Source organism: Triturus cristatus, chromosome 3_2 (genome assembly GCF_964204655.1).
Source record: "Triturus cristatus chromosome 3_2, aTriCri1.1, whole genome shotgun sequence".
NCBI classification, from domain to species: Eukaryota; Metazoa; Chordata; class Amphibia; order Caudata; family Salamandridae; genus Triturus; species Triturus cristatus.
In genome coordinates, this window is record NC_140584.1 from 774,333,578 (window position 1) to 774,355,252 (window position 21,675).

Here is a 21,675-nt window from a genome sequence, read left to right on the forward strand (position 1 = left end):
GCTTAGAGTGGGACAAACGGGCTCGATATCTGACAACGCTTCAGAGACTGAAGGAGGCTGGTCTCGTTGATGTCTGGCGCCATCGCTTCCCAACAGCAAGGGAATACACATTCTTTTCCGCCGCTCATCAGACGTACGCACGCATTGACCTCTTTTGGACTTCTCCTAGAGTCACGGCATCTATGGACGGGGTTTCTATTGGGGTGGCAGCGTTTTCAGACCACTCCCCAGTTGTCTTGATGTTACATCCCCCTGGCGGCTCCCCTCAGCAGAGCACATGGCGTTTCAACCGTAAGCTACTCACGTTTGACGTTAATATCACTGAGCTACGAGACACTATTTAAAAACTACCTGGAAGTGAATGAGGTAGGTTCGGTGGGGGTTGACATGCTTTGGGACGCACTGAAAGCGGTACTCCGCAGACGTTGAATCGTGATCGCAGCGGGCCTGAACAAAGACCGCAAAGCTAAGAGGAAAGAACTGGAGGAGCAAATTCAGGAGCTGAAAGGGGTGCATCGTCGTACGGGAGTGGTCCAAACACAGCGTCTACTTATACAGGCGAGGAAGCAACTGTGGGCGTTAGACCTTGAATGTGCCGAATTTGCCTTGCTCCGAACTAAGCAGCGCTACTACGAAGGGGGGAACAAGGCGGGGAGACCTTTGGCTCACGCTCTGCGGGCCGAGACCGCGTCGAGTCATAGAACGCGCCACCGAGCGGGGTGAGATTTTGCGCGCCGATGACATAGCGTCCGCATTTGATGGCTTCTATAAGATTCTCTATTCGGCCGACAAGCTGGACCCCACGGTGGCCATGGCATATGCCCAAGCGGCTTTGGGGACTCCGCTCGTGGAATTAGTTGCAGCCAACCTGGACCCTGACATCACCCCGACCAAAGTTCTGCGGGCCATCCAGGGACTTTGTTGGTAAGGCTCCGGGGGGAGGATGGCTTTCCGGATGACTTCTATAAAACGTTTGCTCAAGACCTCTCCCCCCCCCCTCCTGGCGCGACTGTCCAACATCTTCAGTTCCTCTGGGAAACTCACCCCCTCGACTCGATGTCCATGGCAGAAGTGGTGGTTATCCCTAAGTCGGGAAAGGACCCTCGGGAATGTGCCTCATACCGTCCCATTTCTTTGCTCAACGTGGACCTGAAGATCTTCACCAGTATTTTGGCTTCCAGACTCGCTCCCCACATGCAGGGCGTGGTAGATCCCGATTAATCGGGGTTTATTCCGGACCGCAATTGCAGGGATGGAACGCGAAGACTCTGCCACTTACTGGACAAGACGCAACGGACCCAGATCCCGGCTATTCTTCTTTCAGTGGATGCCGAAAAGACATTCGATCGGGTCCACTGGACCTATTTGCAACAAGTTCTCAGACACTTCGGGACAGATTTTGGAAATGGGTAAATTGCGTGTATCACGATCCACAGGCTCGCATCTGGGTTAATGGGTTGGTCTCCTGACCCTTCCAGATTAGTAGAGGCACGTGGCAGGGGTGCCCGCTTTCCGCCCTCCTTTTCATGCTCTATATGGAACCGTTCGCCGAAAGGGTCTGCCAACTCTCAACGATCACCAGGATCCGGATGGGCGATAGGGAACATAAGATTTCCCTATACGCAGACGACGTGCTGCTTTTTTTTTTTTTTAATACACCTGTCGCTATCTCTACCCCCTCTGCTAGCGGAGGAGGAAGCTTTCAGTGCGGCCTCAGGGTTCAAAATCAACCTGAACAAGACCCAGGCTTTGAGCTTCACACTCCCAGAGGCGGACTGCCACCAGCTATCGCTTCACTTACCCTTCTCTTGGGCTGCTACTGACATCACTACCGCGAAGACTGCTCAGGTGAACTATACGGCAGCCCTGACAAAGGTCCGCCGCGACCTGAAAAACTGGCAGAAACATGCTCTCTCCTGGCTTGGCAAGATCGCTGACGTCAAGATGACAGTTTTGCCCCGTCTGCTCTACATCATGCAGACGCTCCCTCTTTGTCCGCCATCCACAATACTGGCTCAACTCATCAACAACAATTTCATATGGGGGGAAAAAGCAGCGCATGGCCCAGCATCTCACTTACCTGCGGCAGGACGACAGAGGCCTGGGAGTCCCCCACTTTGGGCGATACTACGAAGCGGCGCAACTGCGATGGATGTTTGAATGGTACCAACTAGAGTCGGAAAAACATTGGTGTTTTATGGATGGGGGTGGCAGGGATCCACATCTGGAAGATTCCTTGGCTCCCAGACGACACCGGCCGCTGAGTGCGTATGACTCTCCGGTCTAATGGGCCACCATGTAGGTGTGGGACAGAGTCCAAGACGTGTCAGCTGCTATCTCACCCCTGAACCCCTTCATTGGGAACCCGGACTTCCCCCCCAGCTCACGTGGGAAACACCTACTTGAAATGACAAGAGGCAAACTATAAACGTATTGGCGATCTCTTTGATGAGCAGGGAATCCTGGATTTTCCCAGACTGGTGGCTCATTATGGGATCCCTAAGGCAGCGTACTGGCAGTACTTGGCCACTGGATCACTCAGCCGCAGATCGGTCTGCATGCAGGTCGGCTCCTCACGAAATTTGAAGTTTGGTACGTCCCCCACACCTCCAACAAACTTCTTTTGTTCGATATTTATGGCTTTCTTAACCGGGCGCGAACGCAGGCCAAATCCCCAGTGCAGCGTAGGTGGGCTCATATTATACACAGAGCCCGGGCATCATCGTGTAGCACCTCAGGGAAAGAAATGCTCCTGAAAATTGCCCATTATTGGTATTACACCCCAGAGAGGGTAGCTAAATGGAAGTCCCGCTGCAGCGATCTCTGCTGTTGCCAGTGCGGGAAGGAGGGTACAATGTCCCATATTCTGTGGCATTGCCCCAAGATACAGGTTCTTTGGTAGACTATCCTGCCCGTAATTGATGAAATTTATCAGACAGAACTCCCCAGATTCCCTAGCTATATCCTGCTGGGATTACCCAATCCTCTCACATGCCCCCTCCTGTCATGTAGGGGCAAGGCTATCACTAGCACTACGGGCTGCCAAGCGAAGTTAGATTGGTTACATAAAATATGGGAGGTTGTTGGAATGGAAAGGATTACAGCGTGGATCCACCATACATTGCCAACATTCGATAAAACCTGGGGTACCACGTGGCATACTTATCCTCAGAGTTCATTGAGCTTACCTGCCCTCGCTACCTACGAGTCCTACGATTCCCCACAACGCCACTAACGAATCCACCGCCTCCACCGAGGGACCACCAGCCTTAGATTCCTACCATGTCTCAATGTACACCGTGGGTGGACATCTGTCCTCTTTCTTCTCTGTTTCTCTGACTCTCATCCTTGCCTTCTTTCCTTTCATCTTTGGTTCCTCTCCTTTCTCTATAATAAAGTTCGATTTTGAATAAGAAGTTACGCGCCGGCCAGTGAGTGTAGGTGGATGTGTTACGGACTGCATCATATCCAATAAAACGATTTGAACCATAAAAAGCTTCCTAAAGCACCCAGAGAACTCTATGTCAGTTGTCCTTGGAAGAAAGTGGAGGCTAGCTCTCTAAACTCGACTTTGCTAAAAACGCTATCTATCTTGTCTACTGATCCCAATCAAGCCACCGCTCAACACCACTCCTGGCTTGACTCAGCCTTGACACAATTAGCAACCCCTAAACAGCGTCATTGATCAAGAAGAACACCAGAATCCTGGTTTAATGACACTTTGAGAGCCCGGAAGCAAGTATGTCACAAATTTGAGAGAAGTGGCGACGCTAAAATAACTCAAACGGATTATAAGACCTCTCTTCAAACTTATAAAAAACGTATTCTCTTGGAGAAGGCTTGATACTTTTTCTAAGAAATCACAGCAGCAAACAGTTGTCCCAAAGCCCTGTTTGATACAGTAAAGAAACTAGCAAAGTTGCCAACCGTGCCTGAAATTAGTATTAGCCATATTTCTGCAATTCACTATCAGAACTTTTTCAGCATAAAGTCAAATGTGTAGAACAGGACAATGACTCAGTTCAAACATCGGCAGAACTCATAAAATCTCCATCAACCTTTCCTGTTTGAACGCAGGATCTTTTAGATTCAACCCCTCGGATCTTTTCTTCCTTTACCACTTTAACAGTGCAAAAGTAATTCAGAGGGTGATAAATACTGAATTATCAGTCTTTATCAACGGATTTTGCGCTCAACACAGCACAGAGTTGGCTCTCATCACCGCTACGGAGGAGCTCAGACAGATTTTAGACCGCAGGGGGGGGGGGGGGGCGTGGGGGAGGAACGGAGCTCTGATCCTACTGGACCGGTCAACAGCCTTTGATACTGTTGATCATGGGCTGCTGCAGGACCGGTTAAGTTCCATCGGTATCAAAGGTAAGGCGCTGTCCCTACTAGGTTCCTTTCTGTCTGAGCGATCTCAGGAAGTTGCTTTGGGGAACATTGTATCACCTCCTTTCACGCTGTCATGTGGGGTCCCCCAGGGCTCTTCTTTGAGTCCGTTATCTAACCTCTATGTTACTCCTCTTGCTAGCCTGATAAGAAGTTATGGCTTTGCCATCGTATCCTACGCGGATGACACTCAGATTGTTGTCTCGGTGAGTAGCTCCGCCACCTAGACTGCATTAAGGTTCTTTGACTGTATGAGCCATATAGCAAGATGGATGACAGACAACTGTCAAAGTGCACTCCTCCAAGACCAAAGTCTTGCTGCTGGGGAACAATCCATCTTTTTCGAGAGACAATTGGTGGCCGGTTCAACTAGGCCCCTACCTAACCAAGTACACAAGGCTAAAAACCTAGGTGTCATTTTTTGATACCATGTTGTCCTTCGAGGCACAAATCAATTCGATCACTTCTGCTTGCTTTTTCATCATGAAAATATTGAGAAAAATCCTTCCTGCTATACCCTTGGATTTAAGGAAGACAGTGGTGTCAGTGTTGATCTCCTCAAGACTGGACTATTGTAACGCTCTTATCTCCAGTGCTCCGAGGCGCATCAGTAATAAACTTTGAGCGGTCCAGAATGAAGCAGTAAGAATACTGTTGGGCATTCCTAAATTTGCCACAGCCCTGGTCTGGCCCCACTGGTTACCTGTTGGCAAGAGGATTCTATTTAAACCATTATGTATTGCGTTTAACTCGCTTAACAATATGGGGCCCACACAACTGAAGACATTTCTAAAGCCATACATTCCAACTAGAGCCCTTAGATCTGGGAAATGTAATTGTCCCAAGAGTTAGCAAGGTTAGATGGGGAGGAAAGAGTTTCTCGGCTACAACTGCCAGCCTATGGAACTCTTTGCCTACCTTGTTGAAGAAAGAATCCAACCTCCTTAAATTTAGAAAGGGACTAAAAACGTGTGTTTACAGCATAATTTCACCCCATTGTTCTACTCTGACCAGTATTTATCAAAGCCAGCGCCTAGACATCTTAGGGTATTTGTTGCGCTTTACAAATCTCTCATCATCAACTGCAAAAACATCACACAATATGTAATGCCCAAGAGGAAGAAATAAAAAAAAAGTCAGAAAATTTGAATAAATAACACTATTTGTAAACATTAGCCAAGAAACCAGCACCTTCACTAAGACTATCGTGATGGAGAACGAAGAGTGTATACATCAGTCAGTAGAGAGCCTAGATCCGCATTTAGTGCCAGCGCTCAGGCAAAGAGACCACCAAGAAAAAGTGCAAAAAAGACTAAGAAAACCCATGGTGTGGAACTACAGTGATGGTCATTGGTATGGCAGTAGATAGCTAAAAAAAAAAACCACAAGATTTTACGGACAGTCTGGTGGGCACGTATTTATAAAGAATCTGGATAAAGGCCTTAAGGACCTCACAACTATAAAATATACCCGTCATAGAGAATAAAATAAAGGCATGACCATTTATGGTGCATTCATTGGGAAAAATTGTAATACGCAAAAAGAGGGGCAGTTTCGTGTATTCTAAAGATACCTGGATATTAAGATAAAAGCCATATTAAAGGGACAGGATCTTCTAATCTTTGTGGCAGTAGAGAGATGAAGTTGCATTCTGAAGCGGGCTGGAAGGAATGGAAATGCATAGTTATAGGAAGTGGGACACAGCAGGACTGCCAATGTTCACATGTCGAGCCCTACAACTCACCACATAGGACGAAAAATGAGGCCACTGCTCATTGTGGGGCTCAGGGTATGCATAACGATGTAGTTAGATGACCAGCACAATCTGAGAATAAACCTAAAAAAATATATATCAGCCGTATGTAAAGCGGAACGGTTTCCCTAACGTGTAGCGCAGTTGAGGGTAAAGGATTTCAGACTATCCAAAAACACAAACACCGCTTTGGACGAGCCTCCGCATACAGTCTGAAATCTGGCTCAGGGGATGAATGGGCCCCGCACTGCTGCAAAAGTTTCGAGGGGCAAATGAGGAAAGGAGGCCGGGGGCTTGGCTCATTTTATAGGAAGTCGGAAGATGAAAAACTGCTTGCTCATGCGGAAATGTCATAGCTAGTGCAAACCGAATTGATTGCCATCTTAGGATGGAATAGAGTGAGATAGTCTAATTGTCAAACCATTATCTATGGAAACATAATGTTCAACTACAGCAAAAGGGTGAATTTTGTAAAATTACCATTACAACCTATGTTCCCCAAAGACATGTATTCAAACTGCAACTTCAAGAGCTATTTATCCAAGCTTCAGACTTTGAAGATATGGGTGATATATCTTTCCACTTTCCACTGTTAACACATCTTGGTGTGCAGTCAATGAGACAACCCTTGTGTTTGAAAATAGCAGCAGATGCGAGTACCACCTTTGATGTTCCACCTTTGGCACTTCTAGAATCACTGTTATTTTGGTTAAATGGCCTTTGTTAGTTACCAAAAGAATGAGTGAAATTGTTGGAAAAGTGTAAGAAAATATCCTGTACCATCTCATTGACACTGCATTCCCCAGTAATTCAGGGCGTTGATATCTGGATGCAAAGTGTTGGTATTTTACATTTAACATATCTGTATGCAAGTTTTCCTTCCATGGCAGTTGGTTTGCCAGAATAAGAGTTTGTAACTGCCCAGAGCCATATGACTTACACCAGCTATGAAAGTGAGTAGGGATTTGTCTGAGAACTTTAAGCAACAACTGACCTCTCCTAAAAAGCACAAACGTGAATAAAAAAAAAAGAATTAAAAAAAATAAAACGGAGGAAAAAACAAGTACAACTTATATGCTCCCAATGCCTGTAGAGCTACCACGACAGAAAAAAATAAAAAAAAATCTTCTGCTCCAGTCATGTCTAAATACATTTTCATCAATGCCACACCAGGTCAATCAATGACCGTGCCAGCCTGGTGCTTTTTATTTTTATGCAAATAAAGTTTATATTCAACACACACATCAATTAAAACAACACGAACATCATGTATTTCTGGGTATAAATCAGACTTGGCAGTATTACTGGCAAAAATTGACCCAATCGTGCTAAAAGAATGACATCAGTAATATGCACAATTGGGAAAGATCCTACTTTACACCCCAGCACCCATATGTGGTGTGAAATGTTGTCAAACCTATGCCCACACTGGCAATCATTATAATTCAATACCACACAGTCATCGGGTATACTCCAGATCACAACAATATCAAAAATATGTACACAAAGAATTACAAAACTTTTAAGCAGCAGCGTGGGCCGAGGCTGCACAGGTCAACCCAAATGTCAAACGTAGTACTCTGATTGCAAGAAATAAACGTGTAAAGCAACACAGTTGGGCGTTGTAATGAATCCCGGCTGGTCTGTAGGAAGTCACTCGCACACACACATACTCACTCAGAACCAATGCATGGTGCAATGGATATCAGGCAGGTTCATATGGAATGCACTCGCACACATACACACACAGCACCATAATTAAGTCTGGGTGTAGTTCTTGGAGTTTTTCTATGCAGAACTCCGTGAAGTTACAAATAACTCTGCGAAGTTCCGCATGTGGCGGAGTGTAGTATGAACTGCTGTTCATGCTGCTGGTCTTCCTGCCGCTCAGGCAGAAATTCTACCCGAGTGGCAGCTCAGGAACTTACCTTTCGCAAGCGGGGTCAAAAACTTTGCTGCACTATGCAAAGCGGAGTCTTATGCACTCTGCGAGCTGCACAGAGTACAGAAAACTTCGCAAGCGGACCGGAGTTCACCGCCCAGGCCTAACCATAATGCAGTGCAAAAAATATCTGACAGGCAAATGGATAGCACTCTGCAGACTCCATGGCCCAAGCTTGCCTCCACCCTCCCACTCACACCAACTACCCTACGCCCTAGGATTGGAGATAACCAGCCCTCACCCATGGATACTAAGCAAATCAAGTCCAAAGTCAGAGTTCATGGGAAGAAGGTGTCAGTAGGTAGCAGGACTAATTAGAAGGCAGTCGTCAAATGGGGGTTTAGCCACCACTCCGGAAGTTCACCCACAGAATGCAGAGCAGAAGGGGACTCCGGGCAATAGGTGGTCACTCAAAAGGGTTTCAAAATCTGCCTTCTGGTGCCAGTCTAGTTTAACGAAGCACAAGAGGGTCACTCAGTCTCTTGATCCACTTAAATCGCTTTCAGAAGCGTTTCTTCAGCCCAGCCAATCACTCTCACTACCCAAGGCCGAACATGGGCAATACTACCTAGCAACACAATGTCGTCAGCGGCCAAGTGAGGATAGGGCAGTTTGTCCGCCTTAATGAGGGCCCAAAAGAAAAAATCAATGAACAGGAATGAAGCTGAGGAGCCTCTTGGAAGAAAGAGGCACCCCGTCAGTCACACATCAATTAGAGTAGCACCCAGGCAATCTGGGCACAATGTCTGGAGCATGATGATACGAGTCAAAGCAGATAATTCTTGTCTCACACAAAGAAGAATTGCAAGTTCCATACCTCCCTGGAAAGGAGGCACAATATCCGGTGAGCAATGTTGTTTCCAGTCACACCAGACAGTTCCGGTCACATGTAAAGAAAAATTGCAAACTCCGTACCTCCCCGGAAATGAGGCACAATGTCCAGAAAGCATTGATAAGGGCTGCGCAAGACAATACGGATCACACACAGTGAAGAGTTGGCTATCCTGTGTCTCCCTGGAAATGAGGTACCATGTCCGGTGTCCGTTGATATGGGTTACACCAGACATCCCGGTTAAGCAGAATGAGGATTTGCAAAGTCAGTACCTCTCTGGTAATAAGGCCTGGCGTGCATTGATACTGCTCACACAAGGCAATTACTGTCAAACACAGTCGCAAGTTTAGCCATGCCACACGAGGTAGAATGAGGCACTACTACGGTTACACCCTTACCTCCGAGGGTCACAACCTGTGAATCGGACACCACACGAAATGAGCATGCAGTGTGCGTGTTGCATGAGAGAGATGCGACATGATCAATGACAAGCCACGCTGGATCCTGCAAATGGTGAACCCACTCACAACCAACAGGACGCTTATGCGTCTTGAGGTCCTCATGATGCAGGGGCCCTACTAATTAGATGCGGGCAATATTTTTGGGTCACCACACAAGACAATCTGGTTTCCAGACAAGCCTGGTCCTTTATATAACAAATCTATGGGAATGAGTAATCATTTGGTAGAAATAACTTATGCATAAGAAAACGCAGTTTCTTCCCTTGTCCGCTGTGGATTTAAATTTAGTGTCCCCTACATCTGTTTATCATGCCTGGAACTGAGAAGTGACACATTTATGGAGAACAAATCCAATCACATTAATAACTGAAGAACCACGCTTATGAAAATTCTAACTGATTTAAATCAATGGCTCATTGTATGCTCATCACCAATGTTGCCCAAATCTAGATCTGCTCCACTTCCAACTGGCTGTCATTTTCCAAAGTTGACGACGAGGCAGCTCTAAGCAAACACAAATATTCTCCTTTGCAGTATATATGGGAAGTGCTTTGAGTTATTACCAATCAAGTACATAACAAACGGCAAGAAATAATGGAAAAACAACCCTGTTTAGGTTAAACAACTGGTTTTCAATTTCTCAAAAACCTTTACTTTTTTTTTTTTCTTCTTCAAGTTACTTACCTGCCAAGTTTTGGTTCGGCATAATTTACAGGTGCACGCCTCCGCCTTTGAAGAGGCGACGACTGTTCTTCTAATTTAATGCTTTTTTTAGTAGGCAGGTTACTGGTATCACCAATGTTTGTCAAATCTTGCAACGCCTTATTTGCTGAAAAATAAATAGCACGTAATTAGGAGCCAATCAATTTAGATGGATTCGCTTACGAAACTCAATGCACAATTTAGGCATATACTATGGTAAGGAATACTAATATAAGTAAAAATAGTGGTTTTGGCCAAAATTATTCAATTTTTTTTTTTTCACAGACATATCACAGGTGCAGTTGTCAAGGTATGTGTAAGAAAATAGGCTACTTACCTGTAACTACGGTTATCCAGTATTGGTATCTTTCATAGATTCACATGCCTGAACCAATCTGTGTCTTCGAGATGGGATTCCCACGGTAAAATATTCCAGTAGTGCCTTAAATGGCTATAATGGCCCAGGCCATCTAATCAGTAGCCTACCCATGTCCTTTTTAAAACAAGCATTTGCAATGCAACAGGTCTAGCATTTGTGAGAGTTTGAGCTATTGGCATCGAAAATGACAATGCCTTTTATGTATGTGTTTTAAAAACTTGCAAGCGGTCGTAAACATGCACTTTTCTATATAGTCGTTGCTTAGGAGAAGCAAGGCTGGCAGTAACTGCGCCTCATTTACTGCCAGACTTGCTTGTCATAAGCAAGGACTACAAGTACAAAGTGCGTATTTACGCACCGCTTTCAGGTTTTCTAAACACAAATAAAAGGTATTGTCAGTAAAGTCCAGGCAGGGTCAGGCGCTCAAATCTAACATAATTGGGAAGTAAAGTCCTAGCTCAGGCATGCGCTCGATAGTTACATAGAATTCGTAAAGTCGTATATTGGGCCCGTGGCCCTCGCTGGATTCTTACACTATACATTGTTAGTAAAGTAACTTTTATGCTCACGTTATACATGGACATGGTTACTAAATGCTCGCTTCGGCAAGCGCTGGATGCTTATATTATACCAGGAAACTTAAATCCTGGCTCAGGTACGCTCTTGACATGTAATCCTAGCAAAGTGAAGTCCACCGCTATCACGCGTGGGATGCGCACATTGTACCAATGAAGTAAGCACCCCCCGCGCGTTTCCCCGCGCTATATTTACATTCATTGAACGCCCACGCTGGCACAGCAATGAAAAAGCAATAGACATGAAAACTCCACAGATTTTGCGTAAACAAATAACGTTTAACATCTACTGTTGCCTTCCAATCGCTGGCGTGCACAATGCTCATATGATGTTAAACACAAATTATTTATGGTGTTTTCCTATATAATGACTCGTATCTGCAGTCTCTGGAGAAACTGTGTATTGTTTTTGATATTTTTAACATAATTCTCCAAAACTGCCAAAGGAATACTGCATAAGTATGACAGAGAAATACGGTATATACTGTAAGGTATTGGCTGCCCATGTCATTTTGCATATGTTTAAAGTATACAAACTCACACATTTGTAGTTTATACGTATTATACTCAGTATGCAGGGCAATATAGTACGTGTCTGTTGGTGCGACGAAACAAAGCCTCCTGTGGGCAAACACCAACCACACGCTCTGCACAGATGAGCGCTGCGAGGCCAAGTAGGTATGAGCTGTATAAAAACCTCACATAAACAAGAGTGCCTCTCCCATTGAAATGCCAAGTTATTTTTCCATCTGCTGTCACAACTATTGCTTACATCAGATGGTGACAGTCTCAAAGAGCTGACAGTTGAATATTGACATTTTGTGAAAAACATACGATTTATTGTATGATGATTGCTTCCATGGTCTTTCCATGCGATGCTTCGAGCGCCTATATTTATCTGTATACAATAGTAATGTGTTTGAGCTACTGCAGCCGCAGGCTTGTCCTTTCAATGCGTATAAACAAGACGTGTAAAACATGATTTATTGTATACTCATTGCTTCCATGGTCTTTCCTAACGATGCATCGAGCACCTATCTTTAGCGGTGCTCAGCTCTGCTCCTTAAATTTAAAGTTCAAGTGGCGCCCTTTATAAATAAATAAAGGTGCACGTAAAATGTTGAACAATTAAGAACAGATGTTTCCGAAGCCGTAGGGGGAGGTGTTGGGGGAAAGCACGGAGAGATTACGAGAACTGGCTCTGGAGGCAGTGCCCTGCACCCATAAGTGGCGAGGAAACGGTGTAAAGACAAGCAGGAAGTGGGATAAGGGAGGGGGTGGCAAATGGTGAGCACTTTCGCGGCCGCTTTGATGTTCTCAGTGGCCGTGCGGCTCACTGAGAACATCAAAGCGGCCGCGAAAGTGATCAGGCAGGCTAACAAATGGTGCGCGCGCCCGGCGCACATGCACTGTATTTGGAGACCTGAAAAGCACTACTCTGCACTTCCAAATCCAGCTTTCTAAAGCTCTCGGCAGAGCAGCGCTAAAGCGCTGGCTCAGGCGAGACCTAAAAAGGACCAAATGGTGGCATACAGCAAATCAGCTGTAAGCACCCTCCCAGCAGAGATCCGTTCTCCTCAGACTTTCAAAGAACAAGTGGGAAGTAAGGATCTCAAATTCAATGAGAACTGACTTTACGGGGAGGAGGGTGGGTTGCATGTGAATCTTTTAAAGATACCAATACTGGATAACCGTAGTTACAGGTAAGGAACTTATTTTCTTATCCAGTATTGAGGTATCTTTCATAGATTCACATGCCTGAATCAGAATAGCAAGCAGCACCATGAAACTGTACTGTCGTTAGCGGACGGTGGGAGACATGAAACTTTAAACTCCCAATGATATAGACATTTACCAGAAACATTTCTAATAATCATTTAAAACCTACCATACAATGAGTGAGATAAATCTTTCAGATACACTAGCATTCACATATATCAGAAACCGTCAAAAACAGTTATATATGCATTTGTATATACATTTTCAGACATACGCAATACTGTTATTAACCCCTTCCATGCTTATGACGAGCCCAGCTCGTCATGAGGCACAGTGGAGCTGTGCTCATGACGAGCTCATGACAGTTGATGTTGTAACGGTCATCTTAAACCCCACAATACTTTTTAGGTCGGGATGTATGCGAGTACAGACGATAACATTATGTTGTCTTGGCTGTTCAGGGACCAAACTTGCATGGGAGGACAATCCTATGCAGGGTCTGTGGACGGTAATGAAGGTAGGTCTATTCCCCGATAAACTGCCCATTGGGACCATATTTTCCTGTGTTTGAGGACAACCCGAGCCTGCAAGACAGCAATCTCCGCTCCCATGCATCTACCAAGGGCCTTCTTCCATCCACCAATTGTTGGAGGGGACATTTCCTTCCACTGCTGGGAAATATCCCGCTTAGCGAGGGTAAGGGCTAAGAAGAGCAGGTGTTGCTTGTATCTGTTGCTGCCTATCCAGTCGGTGCTATGTAGTAGAAATAATCGCAGGTCGAAAGGGAGGTCCTACGAGAGGATCTGGCCCAAGCAGGATGCTACCGTATGCCAGAATGGCTGCAGCATGCTACAGCTCCAGACAGTGTGTATGTAGGTTCCCTTCTCCTTCTCACAACGAAGACACACTGGGGACTGGATGACCCCCATATGCCATAAACGGGATCAAGTGGAGTATATTCGTCCAGTCATCGTCAGTCAGGCCAGGCAAATCCACGTACCATGCCGCCCTCGTCTTATGTAGTGTGGTGTGGGCATGGGTGGTCAGTGTCTGGTATAACCTGTGGAAATGTAGTTCGTAACTGAACATTATCTGCGCCATCTTGTCTCTCTCCAGCGCCGCACGCAGAAACGCACGGCGGCTATTTTAGACACCATGGCCCCTCTCAGCGCTCATTGCCGATCGCCAGCGCGTCCCTCTGGCGCTTCGAACATCCCCCCGCGCGCCGGCCACCCCCGCTCTCTCATACATGGGCCATAAACCCTCTCCTTCTGCGTGACCCTGCCATGGAACCACATCCCGTGCCTGACCAACACCTCCTTTCATCCCATACATGGCCATGCATCCTTTTGATAACCCCCTTCCTCTGCGCCTGATTGTCCGAACCGATCCCAGGCCATCACCTAACCCTGCGGATGCAGTTTATTGCCCCTACTGTAAGGGAAACACCCCACATCAAAGGGATTACAGAAGATCAACACCCCACCCCCTGAGACCCGACCAGTCGCACCCCCCCCCAGGAATTGGCGGAATGTCCAGCTGTGTGATAGCTATCTCCTACTGTGGGTGGGGTGGGGACTTCTACTGTAGATATGTGTGGGAACAGCTTGAAGTGGGGATTCCAAGGATTTCTTTCCATACATCAAAGTCTCAACAAGAATGTATCACATGTAATAAAGCAATAAACCTGTGTATAAGAGGCCAGGTTAGAGCACCTCGAGACGATACCTTGCTGTCCGATCTGACGTGTTCTGCTCCGACGGAATAAAACTTTGTTTCCTGCCTTCCAGTCTCCGGCGCCTGCCTCTTTTGTTGGTTAATCATCGAATGGTATAAGAGGCGATTACCGCCGGGCAATACTTGAAAGGTTATCGACTGAAACTGCCGCTACCATTTAACAAACCGACGTATCTTATGTGACCCTAGGTCCCCCGTTAGCAGGCGGCCTTCAAGGGGTTGAAATTCGGGCAGAGTGTCGAGTGAGTGGAGAAGGAGGGCGAGTACGTGTCTCAACTGGAGGTATTTATAGAATTGTGCCATATTCAATTGAAAGTCAGTCTGCAGTTGTTGAAATGATTTAAGGGTAGTGCCCCACATGATGTCACCTAGGGTAGATATACCCAGCAAATCCCACTAACGGAAATCCTCTAACGCTGCGACAGGGTGTAAGTATGTGCCATGCCACAGCGGAGTTGTGCTCGTCAGGCGGCCCTGCCACCCCATATGTCGGTCCGTATATCTCAAAAGCTGAACCACAGTTCTGCTGGAAGGAGGCAATAAATTTAAGTTCACATGACTATATAAGAGCAACCAACCCAGTTTAAAACAAGTAAGTTACTTCCTTTTGGTAATGTTCTTTGTGGTGGATAACTCTACCTAACTGCAGATACCCACCTTTTGGCCTTCAGGCCCATCAACAGAATGGTATGACCAGTAGGCAGATCTCTAAACAAGAGCCATTTAGCTGGAAAAGAGTCCAGTTAATAGAACGGGGAGGTGGGAGGGCCGGTGAGGCATCTGCGGTTAGAGTATGCCCTAGAGGGTTCAATACTGTAGGTACATGTTAGACCAGACATCCTTGGCATTGTTTTCCCTGACTTTTTGCCTTCTCACCTCCAGTTCTGCTGGCTTAGGACTCTGGGCAATTAAACACTGCTAACTAGTGCTCAAGTGGACCTGCAGCATTGATTGTGCCACCCACTTCAGTAGCCCTTAAACATGGCTCATGCCTGGCCATGCAGAGCCTGTATGTGCAATTTTAAACTGCTATTTCGACCTGGCAAGTTAACCTACTTGCTAGACCTAAACCTTCCTTTTTAGGTGGAGTCTGGAGTCAGCACGCCTGCGCTGCTCTGCAAGACATGGAATATCTCCTATAGGGGGTTTGATAATGCACCAGGCTTCCCGTTGGCTTCATTGTGTGCTTTTAGACATTTCCTTCCTTTTACTGGCTAATTTTCACGTTTGCCCCACCTTTCGGTGGGTGGTTCCCGCCACTGGTGACTGGCCCTGCTAAGTATAGTATTGCCCTTCTGTTTTATTTGATCACGTAGTTGCACTTCTTTTTCGATTCCTTGTTGTGAACAGCTGTTCGTGCAATTCCCTCCATCAGCACGGCACCGCAATCAATTCTAACCATGGTGGCTGCTTCAGGAGGCCAGCTCCCACAGGTAAACTTTTAATTATAATCAGTTCGGCAGCTGCTTCAGCTTCATCTAAGTATTGCGGCTCCACGCATTTCTTTTGTCCTTTGTCCATTCCTGCATGTGTGTATCAGGAGTTTTGGAGCACGGCTCTGTTAAATTTAGACTTATAAGTCATGGATTTACAAACTACTTCTGCTGAGAGGTGCAATCTTGTGCGGCTTTTTTTTTTGTTTTTAACTCGGGCCACGACTCGCACCTGAAACTATACACCAGTTACAAAGTTGGGCTGGCTGGAACTCCAAGTCAACCGTAAGCGGAGGCTGGCCACGGAATTGCTGCTCTTGCTGCCTAGCCTGGAGTGAGGTATAATCTGAAAGTTGATAATGCTGCCTGCAGCCTAATAAAAATATACTTCTACACTACATAGTGCGCCACACGTTCATGATCACACGTATTCTGAACTGCCACACTGCAGTATCTGTTCAATGTACTACTTAGTTTTTAGTGTTGTGCAGACGCACTAATTCCATTTTGTGTCCTGGGGTGAGCCACTACCGTGCCGATCGGCCCTGCTTGAAAACCACTTCTCGGTTCTCGCATGGGTGTTATTGCTAATGATTTTTTATGTTTCCCTCATCTTAATTGCTTGATTTTGTTAGCTTTACTCATAGTCATTGAAATATCACACAATTTACACTGAAATTAGGAAAATGCCACATATGGCAATCGGAAACCTTGGCAGCTATGAGTCACTAGCGCTTGCACCGCAGCAGTGACGTGTGTGTTAAATAATTCCCTTTTAGAGGCGTCACGTGCTCAACAGCTACCTGCGGTCAGTGGGCGCCAGGCCACTTGTTAGAGAACTTTAGCTAGAAGCCTTGACAAGGATGCAGGATAGGCTACCAGCTGCAGGGAGTGAGCAAGTGTGACTGTGTGAAGTATGGCTATACTGTATACTGCACAGGGGCATGTTGTAAAGACATTCTTAGCGCAGTCTGATTAACCAAAAGTGATAAAGCAAAACACCGTAAGGATTAGAAATGAGCACTGTCTTCTGCCTCTATCATCTCAGTGCCTGTGTTCAATTGGTCGGTCGGAGCTTGCTAACACTAGTGATACTAATTAGTTGTCTGCTGGGCCCAGTGCGTGCGTAGCAGAGTTTTGCTGCCACCTTAATCATGGCACCAGAGGTACAGGTAATGGCTGACACAAGCAGTTTACAGCTCAGGTGAGACAGAACTGCACCCTACAGGATGGCGCTCCTGTCCTCCAGCCCTACCGTGTAAGCACTGTCACCGAGAGGCTTCTGGTCAGTGAAGGCTGAGTGGCAGCAGGATGTTTTAATTTTAAATTCCTGTCACAACCAAGAATTGCTTCAGCCGCCTGCAGAATTAATACATTAAGTAAATTCCATGACCTCCTCCACACTGCTCCCCTTCCCTAAAACGCTCCACACCATGACATCTCGCCCTTATTGCAATCTACAGCTGCAGATGGGCCAGTCTTGCCCCTAGCACATCACAACACTGTCAGATCACCTGTCTGCCGTGAGTGACCCCACAGACCTCAGCTACAGCGACCAGGTTGAGCAGCAGAAATGATTTACCCAGCACTGTATGAATCCGAGGGTAAGTGAAAGATAAAGTGGTGATTAATCATGTTCCTGCTATGGTGCCTGTTGTCCTGTGTACTGTTGCGGGCGCCGCTGAGAGATAGAGAAATGCCGCTGGATTTGCGTGTGGTGTGACAGTGCTGGACGCGACTGACCAGGTGGGCGCTTGTCTGAGTCCCGTATACACCCGAGATTCCGCTGGGGATGTGCGAGGTGCTACCCCATGAAGGGGACTGGAGCAAGCTGCGAACCTGGGAGGAGGCAGGGGTCATCGCAATCTGGGATCTCAACGAGGATGGAAACCTCCATCCTTTCAATGACCTCATGGAGCGTCATGATCTCTCGAGGAGGGACTTTACATTTCATGCGGTCCTTACGGCGGCTATTAGAAGGCACTGGCGGGAGGGATGGTGGAGCCTAATCTGTCTCTCGCTTGTCAATACATAGTGATGGCAGCGGGAACTTTTAAAGCGGTGACTTGTCTTAACAGGAGGATTACCCAGGACTTGCGGCAACCGCTGACAGCGCTATGCCTTAAATGGGAAGTGGATTTGGAGATACCCATTGCGGAGAAACCATGTGGGGAGGTTGTTGAGAGAGCATGGAAAAGCACTCGCAATGCGCACTTTCAGCTGATCCTATACTATGTGTTACATAGGGCGTACTTAACTCCCGGCAAGATCGACGACTATTTTGGGGCGTCGACCGCATGCCCTCGGTGTGCTCTAGAGGGGTGCGGGGTTTCTACACATGTTTTAGGACTGCCCACAGTTGAAGGACTACTGGCGAGTGGTGACGACTACCTTGACAACTGTGACGGAGAGGGAGATAGCCATGACGCCAGGGGTTTGTTTTCTCCATTGGTTTCCACACACTGCTAAGACCAAGGTAACCAGCAAGTTCATTGATTTGGGGCTGGTCTTAGCAAAAAGAGAACTTACTACCCATTGGAAGGCGTGCAGCAGACCTGCTCCTATGCGCTGGCGCAGGGAGTTTGAGAAGTGGGCAGAGAGTGAAGGGAACTGCAGGCTACGCGCACTGAGAGTGAGAAATCAATGGCTCGGGCGTGGGTGGCTCTCGTGGAACTACTTATGCACCCAATTAAAGATGGCGACTGAGTGCCAGAGGGGGCGCAGGCTAAGTGAGGCTGAATGAAACAGTGGGCACTTGACGGAGGTAGAACGGGATGAGTCCGGAGTCGACTTGGCAACAAATCCCTCTAGTGGTCCTGGACCTCATTAGGATGCAGTCTATGCGGCAGGTTTCCTGGCGTGGTTTGCGGGGGGTTTAGGTGACCAAATGTGTCTCTCATTGAATCAACGGCATGCCTGTGGAGGGTTGTAGGGGTGGGGGGTTTGCGTTGGGGTGTTTGAGGACTGGGGGCAGGGGTGGGATTTAGGAGTTCTTACTTGAATCTCACTGTTGGGCTGTATTGGATGCAGAGAATTGATGACCTGAGTGCTGTACTGGCCACCGGGAGGGAGGGGGGTCAGTTGATCACTCACAGGGGCCTTTTGTTGGGAACCCGGTTGCGGCTGGATCTGTGAGGACTTTAGGAATACTGATGACTGTATTTGCAATGTATTTTGTCTTCCTAACTGCTTCTTTGCATTGTCCATGAGATTGTTCCTCTGTCAATAAATCAATAAAAATCTGTTAAAAAAAATGTATCATGTTCCTGCTACAGCGATATCAGAGGGTTAACATGCCTGCTACAACGAACATGCATTATGGATATCAAAGAACAGTATTTTATGTGTCTAGCTCAGGAGGTTACTGCTTTTGTCACAGAGATGCTTTTCTTACTTGCAATTCATACATCTCAATCCTAATCTACACACCGACCTGCAAACTATTATCAAAGACATCAGCTGCATGTAAAGTGCATAGTATGACCGGAGTGGTGATGACTGAGCTGGCCTGTACTGTGGTGATGCTCGCTCTGTCACTCACACTAGTGCCAAAGTACTTGTATCCTAATTTAATGTAGTTAAATTACACCTCTGCTCCCAGTTCTGTCCCTGGGGAGATGTATATTACATTTTCTCTGGTTGCCTTTTTTTTTTTTTTTTTTTTTTTAAACCTTTATTACAATTTCAGAGAAATACAAGTATGGGCCTACAACCAACAGGCCGGCCGCTAAAATGCAGTGTAACCCTAGGCACAGCTGAACATTCACATCGATGAAGCAACAAAAAAGGGGGTCACTGGAGAGTTAATCATAGCAGTCGGCCGCAACCGCAGTCCATAAACAAACAAGAAAGGTTTCATATTTTTAGGAAACGAAAAACAGCAAACACACAAGGCAGAGGAAATTAATAGCAGTAGCATGTGCCCCTCGTATCGAGGGAGTAATCCAACCCGGGTAGACAGAGGGGGGGGGGGGGGGGGGGGGGCAAGGCCGAAGAAACCAAATTCGCGTGTCGCAGGAGCATACAGGAATGCGCGGGCTAGGGAGACAGAGCGGCATCTATCTCACATATCTGAGGCGGGGCGCATATACCTCCACGATAGGAGTTCCAGGGACCCCACACCTTAATCCACTTCCCAGGCTTGCCTCTCGCCACATACACCGTTTTCTCTCTGAACATACACCAGTCCATGTGTTCTTTCCACTCGGAGACCGTGGGTGGCCTCTGGGAGCCCCACAATTGTGCAATGTCATGCTTCGCTACCATATAGCCCAGAGTCACCCATTGCGTCTGCGTCACATTGTAATCAGTCGGCTCCCAGACATTCAGCAAACATCTTCGTGCCTCCGGCAACAAGGCAACATGCGTGACTTCTTCTAACACCGCATGCACTCTGCACCAAAACCGAGTCACCTCCGGACACTCCCACAGGATATGGAGGAAACTCCCCAGGAGTCCACAGCCTCGCTTACACAAACCATCCACTGAATACCCCATACGCATCAGAGCAGGCCCCGTGACGTACACTCTATGGAGTATTTTAAGCTGGACGAACCGCAACCGGGCCGGGATAGCCACCTCTTTCGGGGAGGCCACCGCCGACACCCAATCCTAGTCATCCAGTTCTAAACCGTCGGCAATCCATGTCTCCCGCAATGAATCCAGCAAACCCATCCGATCATTAATAAGCTTCTTATAAATCAGCGAAATGGTGCTATCCGGCACATAGCCGTCCAATATCCTGTCCTCCAACGGGGAATGCTCCGGAATAGCCGCCACGTCCGAAAACACGGAACACAAGGCATGATGGACCTGAGCATACCGATAGTATTCCCTATCATTCAACTGGTATTCAGTTTTCAGCATGTCGAACGTCTTAAATTTCCCTTTCGTCCAGAGATCCCCTACCGTGCTGATACCAATCGTATCCCACTTATCAAAGCCTTTTGTAGTATACAGATAACCCAAACGCTGGGACGCATACAATGGCGTAGCCCGAGTCAAACGATCCCTCCACCCCATCGCCGCATTTGCTGCATGCCACACCTGTACCGCCACCCGCGTCGGGCCCGTCAACCGCGCATCAAGGGACCCCGAGTATAGCGCTCGATTATAGTCTCCGCCCGGCAATAGCAATTTGTCCATCTCAAAGGCCGGATTCAAAGCAGGGCCATACATCCCGTGATTGACGGCCGCCAACTGGGAGGCCCAGTAGTATCGCTTAATGTCAGGGAGGGCGACCCCCCCATCATACCACGGTAGAGTTAGTTTGGCAAGAGCAATCCGCGGCTGCCCATCCCAAAACAATCGACGCTGGAGACACTCCACCTCCCGAAAATAACGGGCCGGCACTACGTCCATGGTGTTCTGCAGGGCGTACAAAAAGCGTGGCAGCGACATCATTTTGAACAGTGCTGCCCGGCCAAGTGGCGAGAGCGGCAACCGCCGCCAACCCGCCACATCCGCCCTTAGGCGCTGAAGGGGGGGGGGGGGGGGGGGAGGAGATTCCGTTCGTAGCGGGCCACCGGGTCCAGTGTTATAAAAATTCCCAAATACGTAAATCCCGACGGCGCAATCTGGATAGGGCACCCCCGCGGAAGGGGGGGGGCCTCCCCGGAAAGAACGTATACACAGGACTTAGCCCAGTTGATGACCAATCCGGAATTGCGACCAAAGGAGCTCAAAACATCCACCAACACAATGAGCGATTTGCGCGGTGATGCAAGATACAAAAGGATATCGTCCGCGTA

The 21,675-nt window shown here is 47.3% G+C and overlaps 1 protein-coding gene across 4 annotated transcripts in view; it reads right to left on the reverse strand.

The window, feature by feature from the left end:
* Nucleotides 1-21,675, reverse strand: part of LOC146858071 (uncharacterized) — a 499,452-nt gene that overhangs the window by 30,829 nt on the left and 446,948 nt on the right. For all 4 annotated transcript variants that reach the window (XM_085648839.1, XM_085648840.1, XM_085648841.1 and 1 more), the window contains one exon: nucleotides 10,065-10,209. In XM_085648839.1, coding sequence (XP_085504965.1) covers nucleotides 10,065-10,209 — 145 coding nt within the window. The remainder of the gene's footprint in view (nucleotides 1-10,064; nucleotides 10,210-21,675) is intronic.